Here is a 14,271-nt window from a genome sequence, read left to right on the forward strand (position 1 = left end):
CGACGCTGGACAGTATCAGTGTTTGGCCGAGATCGGAACACCGAATCCACTTGTAGAAGCCATCAACGTTACTGTTAATTGTAAGGACTCGGCTCACTCGCCGCGCTTTTGCGATGACCCAGTATTCTATATTTAAGTGTTTTCACAACGAATAAATCAAATATAAAAAGAGCTTATTTGTTTTCGTAGACGCTCCCGTAATAGAGACAAAGGGGAGATGGGTGCATACCGGGCTCGGCGTTGAATCGCGGCTAACGTGCGTCGTGCACGCTCATCCGCATGCTACGGTGACGTGGTTGAAGGATCACAAAGAAGTGTTGCCGAAAAAAAATAGCATACAGATCAGCGCGAACAAAACCCGGCATACCCTCGAGATTCTGCACACCGAAAAAGAGCACTTGGGAGATTACGTATGCAGGGCAGAGAACAAACTTGGATGGGTGGAGAAAACTATTTCCCTTACCGGTAAATTTCTTGTCTTTTTCCTTGGAAAAGAGAATTCGAAAGGCAAATAATGTGCATTTGGAAATAATTTTAATTTTGAAGATTTTGGATGTATAGAGATTTGTGGATTAATCCATCGAATCGTATCAGAAAATTGTTAATAGTTGAAGATTTAAAAATAATTTTCTGCTTCAGTCAAATCGAATCTAATTAATTACTTTGCAGGTATTCCTTCTCAAGCGATTATTTCTGATGGTGAGATGACAAGTACCGGCCCGGGAAAAACGTTAAAATGGCAATTGGAAAGTTATTCGCCGATTACTGAATATAAGGTAATTGTCTTATTTTTGTGTTTTTCTAGTTTTTTGTAGAATATTTAAAACGAATTTATTGAATGATACAGCTCGAATATCGTCACAAAGGAGACGCAAACTGGACTATTCTGAAGCCTGCAGTAACGAATGGCAAAGGAAATCAATTCTCTGTTGAACAGACAATCGAAGGACTTCAACCTGGATCGTACGAAGCGATCCTTCAGGCTAAAAACGATTTTGGATGGTCTCAACCATCAAAACCACGCACGTTTATAAGAGGTACGAAAATAAAGAGATACATTTTGTAATCATTTTGCATAATAAAATTGTTGATTTACTAAAGTGTCTTTTTTTGGTTGCTGCAGAATATGCGGATGAACAGGCTGAGAAGGGTAAATATCGCAATGCATTGAGTAACGATATCTGTTTGTAAATGAGCAAGATTCTTATGAATATTTAATGCATTTTCAGTTGAAGGATCGTCATCGGGTGCATCTCAACCTGTGTTAACCATTGTAACATTATTCCTAGTCATTTCGCGCTGTGCCTGTGAAAAGTCTGTAATTTACTGAACTCTTTAAACTATATAGGTTGGTATACATTACATCATAATTTCGATTTCATTTTTAAATATAAGAGATATTTAGATATTGTTTAAAAATGCATTAATCTTTTATGTATAGGTAATTTGCTGCAGCCAAAGCGTACACCAGCAAATGCAATGGTGGGTTTAGTGAAACAAGAATGTCTAGGAGAACTGTACATTGCTGGTGTAATATATTTTTTAAAATAACGTATTAGTTATACTTATTGTAAGTAAGTGCTAAACGATGAATGTGTTCCCTGTAGCAAAATAATATTTGTGTTAGCGCGTTATCTAAATTTATAGATTTGCTTGTTGTTCGAGCAAAATTGATTGATGGTACAAAGAAAGCAAATTATACTGTCATATGTGTATAAGTACAACAAGCACGAATATACTTTTTATATTGATATACAGTTTTTCTTTCTCCTTTTTACAAAAATTTGTCTAAATTTAATTGTGGGCATTCTTTATGTATAAAAGAATACTTCCAAATTATTCAGCATACATTAGGTAATTCTCCTAGATGTTCTGGTATTTATTACTAAAAAAAAAGAGAGCATTTTAATTGTACTCTAAATCAAGAGTAACTATAAGGGATACTGTACTTTAAAATATATTTATATATCTATATATATTATATATACGTACACGTAATATAGTATTCATTGTACATGTATAAGTTCAGAGATACATGATTATTATTATAATTTATTTTTGTATGCTTAAGATTACTAGATCCGTGTTCTACGATGTTGCTTAGTGCCATGTACGCAAGTTTATTTTCTCTCGATCGTGTACAGAAACGGCACTGACAAGCCATCCTTCGAGAGCGAACGAAGGACATGTAGGTACCTAATGTGTAATAGCAAAGAAATAATGTTATTAGGATCGCCGTAGTAAATCGACGAAAACACGTGAGTTGAAAGCATATATACTGATTGACATGCTATGAGTCGATAAATAAAAACTCCTCTTTTCCTATATGTGCTTTCAATTCAAATAAATATAATATTTTCATTTGACTTCAGTGTATAATGTTATGAATGGATGTGAATGACTGGTGAGAATGCAAGGGTGATGTTTTTCAAAATAGCTTGGTAGCTTTAGTACAGATACACGTCGTTGCATCGATTTATAACAACCGTTACAATCAATAGATTAACAAATAAATGTTGTACAAAAATACAGTCGGTTAAAACAAATGGTGCACAATATGTAAACGTTAATTGTAGAAATTTCAGTCACGCTTATCTTGACGCTCTGTATATGACAAAACCCTAACTTTTGTATAGCGTTCGTTGCATTTATTCATTTGATAATAAATTCGTTGCATAATTTCAAACATGTTACAGATACTTTCTCGATATTTTTAAGAGAAGAGCATTTTTATTAAATTTGAAATAAAAATTTGGATTTAATAGATCCATGCGGTTTTATGCTTATTTGATCCACGTGAGATTTGGATTATTAACATTTGGATTATATGTATTTGTTTACAAGAATCAAAGAAAAATGTTATATAAGGATGCTTTTCTAGTAATATATTAACCATTGGTAATCAAGAAAGTACCAACAGTCGATTATATTGTTAATTACGAGTAGTATTACCATCTGTTGTTATAACACAAATAATAAAATTGAAAACGAATATTTTATCTGTTTTAATATTTTAAAGCATAAACAAGATATAAAATGAATTTAAAACCCATAGTTACGTTACTATTTCTATGTTACTGCTAATGTTATTAATATAGTACAGAGTAAATCTACAACACCAGTGATACTTTATAAATAAATGTGACTTTGAGTGTGACTACAAAATTTCAAATGAAATAAGAATAATGTTAAAAAAAAGAACCAAAAATTCAGATATTTAAAACCTTTATTTAATTCAATAACTTTAATTCTTACAGTATTTAGGATAATTTGTACATGTTTATAATTTTGTTTAAAACATAATTTTCTGTTCATTTATTAAGTTACAATTTTATTATAAGATATTGCTATTGTAATTTAAATGAGATTACATCAGAATACGACACAATAAATTCATTGTTGGTCCAGTTGTTTATATTATAATTAGTTAAAAGTAAAACGTACAAATACCAAACATCTTACTACAAAGTTGTATAATATATACCTGTAGTCTAGATAATCAAAAGACCCAAAGGAAATTTTGCAAAGTCTAAACTGGACTACAGATGCTGCACAGTTCTTAGCTTGGTATCGCCTTCCAAACAGTTATCTTTGGAATACGATACCAATTACCAAGACCCACCACGTGAAAGTGATGACGCAAGGGTCTCATTTGTGGTTAAATTTACGTTTATGGAATAGAATGAAATAGTATACATAAGAAAGCTAACCTTAGCAGAAAATTTATTTAACAATTTAATTTTTATACAAATGATCCAAGTTTATTAAAAATAAATCATTAAATATTACATTTTATTTAAGTAAATTTTAATTTATATTATATAGTGTGGACAGAAATTATCAATTTACTGAAAATGCTAGCTACTGGTTTTCGTCCACCCTATTTACATACCAAAATCATGTGACACAATTTCACGATCCATTTGAAGTGAGGTCAAAGGAACAAATGATATCCTGTTACGGTTTCTCAGTTCTTATATAAGCAACGATCGGTACACATTCGGTTTTCGTAAGGCCATACGGAAATACACGATCGCATCTGTTGCTATACAAAGTAACTTTTCTGTTATAACCACTTCTAATTTATTCACTTTTACATTTTAACTGTAAATGTATGTTCTAGGTAATTTATTAAAATGACATAATAACAAATAATAATAAATAAACATAATAATGAATATATTTTTATAAGTCAAAGTTTAATTCGCACTTCTATAATACTAATTTTCACATCAATATTGTCATCTCCTTATTGTCTTTTTTTACAAATACACAACAAATGAAAATTATAATAGTTAGTAGTCATCAATAAGAACACTGAAGTATAAACACGTTATAGTAGTTTTGTTCTATTATAAAATTTAATGCCTTCGAAGAGATGCACGTATTTTCTTTTAAGATGCTTATTCTGTATCCGAGACAAATATAAACTCGATACGTTCGTTATCTTTCTCTACCTAAAAACATATAGCTGTATTGACAATGACATTCGGTCACTGCGATTGGTCCATTTGAGGAATAAGGTTCCATATATTTCGACGAACTCTGGTTGGGAGGGTGCGGAGAAGAAAGAAGGGGATAAGAAAAAAACTTAGGAGGATCAGTTAGTCCTCAACAGTTCGCTTATTTAGTTCATTTTTCTTTGTTTCACACTATTCCGTTGTATTTCATAATGAATGGTACAAAGAAAGTTCGCGGTAGATCAAGTGAAAATACTATGGAAGAATATCAGTTGACAATGAGACTGTTGGAAATGTTACAAAGAACAGGATACGAATTAGTGCAAGAAAATGGACAACGTCGTTTAACTGCTCCAGAGATCGTACGAGGTGAAAAACAACGTGTGAAAGGTGCTGAAATTTTCCTCGGTCGTCTTCCGCGAGATTGTTACGAGGATGAACTAATGCCAGTTCTCGAAAGAATCGGTCGTTTAATGGAATTACGTTTAATGCTCGATTTTTCCGGATCAACTCGCGGCTACGCATTTGCATTGTTCGAAAATTCAAAAATAGCAAGATACGCATGCGCAGAACTTGACGGTTATGAAATTCGACCCGGCCATCGTATTGGTGTTGTTAAATCGGTTGATAACTGTCGGCTGTTCTTCGGTGGAGTACCCAAGAACAAAAGCAAGGAAGAATTTCTGGAAGAGTTGAATAAAATCCTTGAGGGTATTACTGATATTTATCTGTATCCAAGTGCACACGACAAGACGTTAAATCGCGGTTTCATTTTCGTCGAGTTCAAAGATCATAGAGCAGCAGCAATGGCAAGACGGAAGTTAATACCTGGAAGAGTTATGTTATGGGATCATGAAATTGCGGTTGATTGGGCTGATCCCGAACCTGGTGATCCTATCGACGAAGAAATTATGGAAAGTGTAAGTTCTAAGATATCTAATCAAATTTTGCATACACTATACGAATATTATATATATAATATAGTGAATATGAATCGTTTAAACTATGTTTGTTTTAATAATGGATTAGACAGTATTTATAACATTTTCTGTCACTCATAGGTTACTGCCTTATTTGTACGAAATTTATCTTTGGATATGTCTCAACAAAAAATTCGAGAAATCTTTCAAAAAACTACGAGAATTCCTATCTTAAAATTAAAGAAAATCAATCACTTCGCCTTCATACACTATGAAAGTCGTCAAGCAGCACAAACTGTAATGAACATTATGACAAGTACGCTTATTACTCTAGTTTATTTTTTCCAATAAATTTTCATCGTTATACAAATTTTAATAAAACCAAAACAATAATAAATTAGGTAGTAATAGCATCGCTGAGTGTGAAGGTTGGGAAATACGTTGGGCAAAGCCAATTGGAGCTACGAAAATTCTTGAAAGACAACGATGTATTAACGAAGCTATAGCAAAATCAAATCCACATAATCTTCAGCAGAATTGTATTAAACTCGCGCCAACGAAAAAGGCCATTTGTAAGAAAGCCGTGGACATGAACGCCAACAATATAGTCGATATAACTTCAGTACATATGAATGCCTTACAAAACTTCATTAAAGGAAAGCTCAACGCTACTTGCCATTTTAAGTGTTTGCGTACAGCGGGTGCACCCAATTTTATCTGCAAAGTAAATATGCACGATTATAACGATTTATATTTATTTTTATCCTCTTACTATTCTTTTCGCAGTTCTTGATTATTTATCATTTTCTTTCCTTCTATTCTCTCAGATAACTATCTTTCAAGATGGTCACACTCTCATCGAATATCATGGGGAACCAATGCCAACGAGCCAAAACGCTGTTGTCGTTGCATGCACAAAGATGTACCAATTTATAGTCAATACATTCCCGGATCACAGTAAGTATACTGAGCAGGAATATCTTCTGAGAACAACGGACAAGTCGAGTCAATTTTCACGTTTGAGTCGACGTGAAGACGAATGAACATATTTCAATATGTGATTTGTTTCGATGAATTCAATGAATACTCATTTGGCGACCCGCATAATTCTTTATCTACGAGTCTCGACTTTTCTCGAAGTTCTGAATGCATAAAGATGTAACATTTGTAATTCTTATTTTTTTTGGTGAGTTTAAAAACAAACCGCAAAATCAATAATTTAATTTAACAAATTTTATTTAAATATTTTAAAAAATTTTTTAAATATTTTTGCATGTGTTTTAAAACAGCACTACCGGAAAACATGTACTATTGCACGGAGCACAAACTAGACATTAATCCTGTGGGTGGGGCACCAGTCAACTGGAATAGGGAAGTAAATTATAATTAAACCAATTATATTTTTTAACACGATTTTAAGTGTCTAACATGCAAAGATCATTGATATTATATATAACGTAGAGATCCGAAAGCATGATGACAAAATATCGAAGAAATATTATGATTATGAATTTATTTTTGTATCTTCGATATAAAATTAAGATTTTAGCTGAAAATTTTTACAGTCAATGTGAATTTTAACTGCGTTTTCAAAATATATTTGATATAAAGCACGTTTTTAATGATCATATGAAATATGGTAGATTGTCGTGCTCTTTTTTACATAATGAAATAAATTAAACACAAATTTTAACTATAATGTCTATAAGAAATTATGAGAGTCAAATCATAATCGTATTTTTTAAAAGCAAACTTTTAACAGCAAAAGATTGAATTTAGAAAATCTGGTAATCACAGGTTCTCTACGTTAAACGTACATTCCTAATACACATTAATTTAATTTTATTATAGCAGAAATATCGTTATTAATTAAATTATACACTATTCGTTAATAAGTTAATCGAAAATGTGATAAGAATCTATAATGAAAATCAATGTTCATTAATATTAAATCCAGATATAAATGATAAAATAATTTCTTTATGTTCAGTATTATACATAAGCAGCGATAATGTGTTGCGTTTAGTTGTTTTGTAATCAATTAACAAAACTGTAACTACATTAACATAAAAAATAAACGGGCAAATTTAATCGCCTATTTAGTTCTTTTCTTCTCGAAATTCAAGATAAGTTATTTTTAACTATTTGGAACTGATAAAATTCTAAACTTGTCACTTGAACTTTTAAAAAGCTTACGATCAAGAGACAAGAAATAACCGTTCAATTTTAAAGTTCCCTGGTAACCGCAGTGAAACTTAACGTAGTTCATTATATACTTTTAAAATTTCAACCTTCATTAACGTCTAATGTAATTAAGGATCGTTACATATCTCGGAAAGAATAAAGAAGCGGGGAAACGTTTACCTTGTAAAAAATCAATATTAATAACGATCATCGAGAAGCAACATTATTTGATCTTTTGGACTTAATTTGTAATCAGATATCATACGATTATCCTCCATGTAAAATCCTCGAAGCCAAAGTCTCATCCTCTCTGGTTTCCAATTTTTATTTTCTTCGTCCAGAAGATTAAACACCCTCTGCTTTAGATACCCAACAGTCTCGAAATGCGAAATTGGAATTTTCAAACGTGTTCCTTCAAGCCTATGTATCGTTACAATCGGATGACACTTGCATGCTAATGTATTTTACAATTAATTGCACAAAAAAAATGTATAAATTGCAATTCAATATGTATTTATATATATACACACGTTACCATCATGTGTAAAAGACATTATCATACACGATTTTAACTAAAATTTTAGCGACGAGGCATGTTAAGTCATAAATAGTCTTTGATAATTTGCATAAATTATAATTTGGGATTTTATTCAGGTTAAAATACACGAGAAATCAGATGTATCGTACACGACCAGTGCCTAACTTCCGATGAATAGATTAACACAACTTAGGTTTACATTTTTAAATAACAGGTATACTATGATATTTAATTAAATGGCGATGGTATGTAAATTCATGTACTACCATTCCACGACATCGTAAATCGACTATGCGATCTCGACATTGTCGGTAAAACTGCTGTATAATATTCAAGTATTCTTCTTGCAGTCTCGTTATCCGTATTACCGGTGGCATTTTTGGGTCTCATGCAACGTACCAATTGGCGAGCTCTCTTGCTGCATTCGAGGTTTTCATATACTATTCCGGTGGTAAATATCTCATACGTGTAGTTCAGTAATTTTTCAACGACGCAATCGAGAATAACATCGTTCGGTATCTCGCCATAGCCATTTTCTACGCACTCTTTGATGACGTGGTTCATCCATGCCCAATCTTCCCAATCTTCGCCATATTTCACGTGCTGGTTCTCCAACTGCCATGTTAAACGAGCACGAAATCTACAAGGTATAAAGAAAATTAATTTCCTTAAAATAATTTATCGTTTGTTCGAAATACTCGATGAAACTATGTTGGTAATTAATAACGACTCATTTCATTTGGGAGTATTCCAATTTTTACATTTATTTGCATTTAAAAAGGTATGCTTCTTTAATGTAATTAAATAATTTCAACCTTTATAATAACTATCTTAAACCTTTGCAGATAAATGAAGACAAGCAAGGAATATAAACTAAACCACTAGAAATAACAAATGGAAAAGATATAAGCGACAATGATGAAAGCAACAAAATTACCCTTTACTGGGAAGTAAGAGTATTATACTGCGTGTATTGGAGTATTCGTTCGCAACGGATTAAGAACGTTAATTCCACATTATCATAACGAAGAATGGTATAACGCAAGATAATAGAGAAATTGAAAACTTCTACATTTTTTACGCAGTCTACTGACATAATCACAAGCGCATACTTAGAATAGAGATTTTATGAGCATGCTTGGTAATGAGGTTCAAGGAAAGAGAGATATGTTTCATATTTTGGCGCAACTCATTTAAAACCGGAAACCGGAAACGTTAAAGTTCCAGGAATACTCACCCCCAGTTCCACGGGTTCTTTTCGAACTTCACATTTTTAAGATTTCTGAGGTTTGCGAACATACTGAAGTCGATGTATCTTATTTCATTGTAATCGAAGTAGAAGTTTCTCAAATTAGGGAGCACCTCGAATAGCGCGTAGTCCATTACTTGGATGGAGTTGAACGACAGATCCAGTGTTTTCAAGTTACTCATGTATATGAACCAATCCTTGTACACGTATATCAATTTGTTACCCCACAGTAGTAAATTCTCCAGTTTCGTGAGGCCTACGAATGCCAAAAAATCTATGGTCTGTATACCTGATCCGTGTAGATCCAGAGTTACGAGGGTTGCTCCAAATCTTGCAAAACTATGTCTACAAACAAACGGTGTGTGCTAAAGTTCCAAGTTTAATTCTCATCTATTTTTATCGCTGCTTTCTTTGTTTCACGCTGTTCGCTACTGTATACGTAAAAGCACTTTTGTGTCTTACTAAATGTCTATCAGAATATTATTTCTGTTCAATGAATATTCCTAATACAAATTTCTATTTTAGCTGTTTGAGAGACGGGGTATCATCGGAAAACGATATGCGAGAAGAATCAAGCGATCAAGCTTATTTTGGATTATTTTGAAAAATAGCAGGGGTCTCCATAGTATTTCATTCATCTTAAATATCAGTAAGACTGCTGACATTTTGTGGTGTAATTCGTCTCGACAATGTTGCATCCACTTTAAGCATCAGTAAATCTAATGGTACCAGAGACTAGAATTCGAAAGCACTGTGAATCGAATACCGCAAGCAAATATAATGGTACTTCTCAATACGATAAAATTTGATCCAGCTTATACTGAAAAAATGGATACAATGTGATCGCGTTTTGTTGATGTTAAGTATCACTGAGACTCAGGACATGCTATGATATAATCCGATTGCAACGTAATTGCATATCAGAAGCGGATGCAATGGTACTTTTCTATACAAAGTTTTAACAGCTGAATCACGTTACTTATTGTTAGCGCCCGAACACTTAAACACTAACTACTGGACAGTAAACGTATTATGCAAACTGAGGTTTCGTTTTACCCTGGAATATTAGGTATGTTTGAATCCGAAATCTCGATGCTCGTACTGTTGGCCCACGCTTTCTCCAATTTCACCAAGTTCGTTAGCCCCGTGCAGTAAAACGACACTCTATTATCTCGCTTGTTGATAATAGTTTGACAACTGATCGGCCTCGCCACGATGTTTGCAAACAAATCAAAGATGAAAAATACGGTTAGCAGATACTTCATGATTCCCGCGAGACAGAAATCAACGTTGGACCAGAGCGTTTAATTAACTGTTCGTTACTGATACTTCATGATGGTTAGTAACTGAATCGTGTGGGCGGCGTATCATTCGTCTCTTGTTATGTTTTTCCTCTTTCGATAAAAGAATCGGATACTGCGAACAGTTAAAAAGGATACTTGATATTCCGGGTAAAAATTTGCTTAAACGTCGTAAATCTGTCTTCTTTCTTTTGTTCATTTGCAGTTATTCTATAACACTGTCCAACAAATTTAGCTTTTTCTCTAATATCCATTACATCTCTGTAATATCCATTAGGTGATTCTCGTAGAGCTTAATTTCTTGTACCAGAATCCGCAATCAAAATTTTTCTGTCATCCTCAGTTTCTGAAAAATGTGAATTTTTCTAAACAGGCACAATTTTTGGTTAAAATGAAGTATTATATAAAAAGTAAAAATGTTAGGAGATGCAGTGTTGTCTTACAAGTTAGATGAGAGTTTATCAATATCCATAATTATGATTATTTGTGCTTTGGAATAATTATAATTGGTCATCAAAGACTAAAAATAAGCCTCTAGCATACTTTTTGCGTATATTCTTGCATTTTTCTAACAAATTTTTCATTTGGCAGGAATTTGCTGCACAGTGGCGTATTCTGTATGCTTTTCCGAAGAAGAAACCATCTGGAAACAGTATTAGGATGATGCTCAATGATGTTGACAAGACGGTAAAATATATATCGGCAACCCGTAAGCAAGATTTTCTCGCCACGCCAGACATCCTTCGCACATCTAACTTCAGGACCGTAGTCATGCGTAATCGACACCAGAATCATCGTGCAGTAGATTTTATTTTTTATATGCATATCATGCATATGTTTTTATATGCTTTTTTTGTACTGATCGCAAAATTATAAGAAATTCCTCTAAATCACTTGTAACTTGAAACAGCTTCGTTATGCGATATATATAAATGCGAATGACTTTTTAATACAAAATTCTTGAAAAATAAATACTCACCTAACATTTAAGGTGAGAATAAAATCTCTTAACGCTTTTACTCTTGTGTTGTAAAAATTTCATTGCAAGGAAAATAAATTAAGTATACAAAACAGACAAGACTTCAATTTTTTTACCATCTTATTAATAACGATAACAAAAGTCAGAGTTACTTCTCCATAAACTATAATCCACAAACTAAATCCATCTTCATTGCTTTTATGTTAAATTTATTTTCTAACATCGTTATTCAGCGTTATACAAATACAAGTGGAAACCTGTGATTATATCTATTCAAAAAGGAATCTCAATACGCGCGTAATGCAACCCGCTATACCGCGTTAATACCTTCAGTGAGATACACATGGATAGAAAACCAAGCGAATTCGATCAGCACCATCTATGATTTGGGATCTGGCGCTCGGTAAAGTGATAGGAATATAGAATACGCAAGGAGGTCGACTAACCCTCATCACATGATAGACAAGGACAGCAAGCGGTTAAAAAAGGATAGAAACGACGCCGCAGGGAAAAATCACAAATTACTTAATTTCTGTAATTATTTCATGAACTTTTATAACTGCATCGCAAAGCTGGAACTCTGAGCAACTTTCTCATGTAACTTTCGTATATAATTTGTTGCTAATTAGTCGGTTAATAATAATTATTTAATGGCGTCGTTGATTTGATGTCAACGATCGGCAAGATTGTCCGATAAAATAATTAATAATGAGCAAAACTAGAAGCAAAATATGAACAAATATCATATGAGAAGATGCGCTGGAATATTCTTGTCATTTTGAGTACATGAATGTCACAAATTAATTGCACAGGAGATAGTAATTAATGAATATTTGTCGGTATGTTCGGCATTAGTTCAAACACTCCGTGCAATAATTATTAATAATTAATTAATCAGGAAGTAATTCGTATAAAAAGTAACATTAGAAAATTCTTTAAGGTTGTCTCTTTACGATGCAATTATAAAAGTTCACAAATTAATCACGGTAATTGAATAACTCGATGATTTTCCCTATCAAGTTAATCGCGTAGGCGAATTAATATTTTCTATTCTTTTCTAAGAAGTTGATTGGCTGTAGTGCAGCCAATCAGAAAGACTTGCGATCAGTGCCATCTATGATTTTTCACTGGAAGCTCTTGTCGACTTCCTTGTACATTTTGTGCTCGTTACTTCCTTGAGCTTCCAGTAAAAAATCATAGATGGCACTGATCGCAAGTCTTTCTGATTGGCTGCACTACAGCCAATCAACTTCTTAGAAAAGAATAGAAAATATTAATTCGCCTACGCGATTAACTTGATAGGGAAAATCATCGAATTATTCAATTACCGTGATTAATTTGTGAACTTTTATAATTGCATCGTAAAGAGACAACCTTAAAGAATTTTCTAATGTTACTTTTTATACGAATTACTTCCTGATTAATTAATTATTAATAATTATTGCACGGAGTGTTTGAACTAATGCCGAACATACCGACAAATATTCATTAATTACTATCTCCTGTGCAATTAATTTGTGACATTCATGTACTCAAAATGACAAGAATATTCCAGCGCATCTTCTCATATGATATTTGTTCATATTTTGCTTCTAGTTTTGCTCATTATTAATTATTTTATCGGACAATCTTGCCGATCGTTGACATCAAATCAACGACGCCATTAAATAATTATTATTAACCGACTAATTAGCAACAAATTATATACGAAAGTTACATGAGAAAGTTGCTCAGAGTTCCAGCTTTGCGATGCAGTTATAAAAGTTCATGAAATAATTACAGAAATTAAGTAATTTGTGATTTTTCCCTGCGGCGTCGTTTCTATCCTTTTTTAACCGCTTGCTGTCCTTGTCTATCATGTGATGAGGGTTAGTCGACCTCCTTGCGTATTCTATATTCCTATCACTTTACCGAGCGCCAGATCCCAAATCATAGATGGTGCTGATCGAATTCGCTTGGTTTTCTATCCATGTGTATCTCACTGAAGGTATTAACGCGGTATAGCGGGTTGCATTACGCGCGTATTGAGATTCCTTTTTGAATAGATATAATCACAGGTTTCCACTTGTATTTGTATAACGCTGAATAACGATGTTAGAAAATAAATTTAACATAAAAGCAATGAAGATGGATTTAGTTTGTGGATTATAGTTTATGGAGAAGTAACTCTGACTTTTGTTATCGTTATTAATAAGATGGTAAAAAAATTGAAGTCTTGTCTGTTTTGTATACTTAATTTATTTTCCTTGCAATGAAATTTTTACAACACAAGAGTAAAAACGTTAAGAGATTTTATTCTCACCTTAAATATTAGGTGAGTATTTATTTTTCAAGAATTTTGTATTAAAAAGTTATTCGTATTTATATATCGCATAACGAAACTGTTTCAAGTTACAAGTGATTTAGAGGAATTTCTTATAATTTTGCGATTAGTACAAAAAAGCATTTAAAAACATATGCATGTTATACGTATAAAAAATAAAATTTACTAGACAATGATTTTGGTGTCGATTACGCATTAATTATAATTATGGACATAGATAAACTCCGAATACTCTCACCTTACAATTTTCGAAAACTGAAGGTGGTAGATCAATTTTGATTATAAATTCGTTCTCACAATGGTAGACTCTACAAGAA

General features: G+C 32.7%; 3 protein-coding genes across 3 annotated transcripts in view; 2 read left to right on the forward strand and 1 right to left on the reverse strand.

The window, feature by feature from the left end:
* LOC108549669 (neurotrimin) overlaps nt 1-1,652 on the forward strand; it is a 64,201-nt gene extending 62,549 nt beyond the window's left edge. The window contains exons 5-11 of the mRNA XM_017903168.1: nt 1-80; nt 190-465; nt 670-776; nt 848-1,037; nt 1,124-1,150; nt 1,230-1,348; nt 1,442-1,652. The exon at nt 1-80 is cut by the window's left edge and continues 5 nt beyond it. Of these exons, the coding sequence (XP_017758657.1) occupies nt 1-80; nt 190-465; nt 670-776; nt 848-1,037; nt 1,124-1,150; nt 1,230-1,330 (781 nt within the window). The 3' untranslated portion in view covers nt 1,331-1,348; nt 1,442-1,652. The remainder of the gene's footprint in view (nt 81-189; nt 466-669; nt 777-847; nt 1,038-1,123; nt 1,151-1,229; nt 1,349-1,441) is intronic.
* Nucleotides 1,653-4,672: 3,020 nt separating this feature from the next.
* Nucleotides 4,673-6,770, forward strand: LOC108549689 (RNA-binding protein 47). Its single transcript, XM_017903188.1, has 5 exons — nt 4,673-5,380; nt 5,522-5,696; nt 5,782-6,104; nt 6,208-6,337; nt 6,670-6,770. Exons 1-5 carry the CDS (start codon nt 4,673-4,675, stop codon nt 6,768-6,770), a joined length of 1,437 nt encoding a protein of 478 aa, XP_017758677.1.
* A 1,404-nt stretch (nt 6,771-8,174) lies between these two features.
* Nucleotides 8,175-10,684, reverse strand: LOC108549674 (leucine-rich repeat transmembrane neuronal protein 2). The gene is made up of 3 exons (XM_017903175.1): nt 10,408-10,684; nt 9,340-9,696; nt 8,175-8,742 (listed from the first exon to the last, which is right to left on the reverse strand). Exons 1-3 carry the CDS (start codon nt 10,614-10,616, stop codon nt 8,358-8,360), a joined length of 951 nt encoding a protein of 316 aa, XP_017758664.1. The 5' UTR covers nt 10,617-10,684; the 3' UTR covers nt 8,175-8,357.
* Between the last annotated feature and the right edge of the window lie 3,587 nt (nt 10,685-14,271).

The sequence above is a fragment of the Eufriesea mexicana genome, unplaced genomic scaffold, assembly GCF_001483705.2.
Source record: "Eufriesea mexicana isolate 0111107269 unplaced genomic scaffold, ASM148370v2 scaffold2207, whole genome shotgun sequence".
Classification (NCBI taxonomy): Eukaryota; Metazoa; Arthropoda; class Insecta; order Hymenoptera; family Apidae; genus Eufriesea; species Eufriesea mexicana.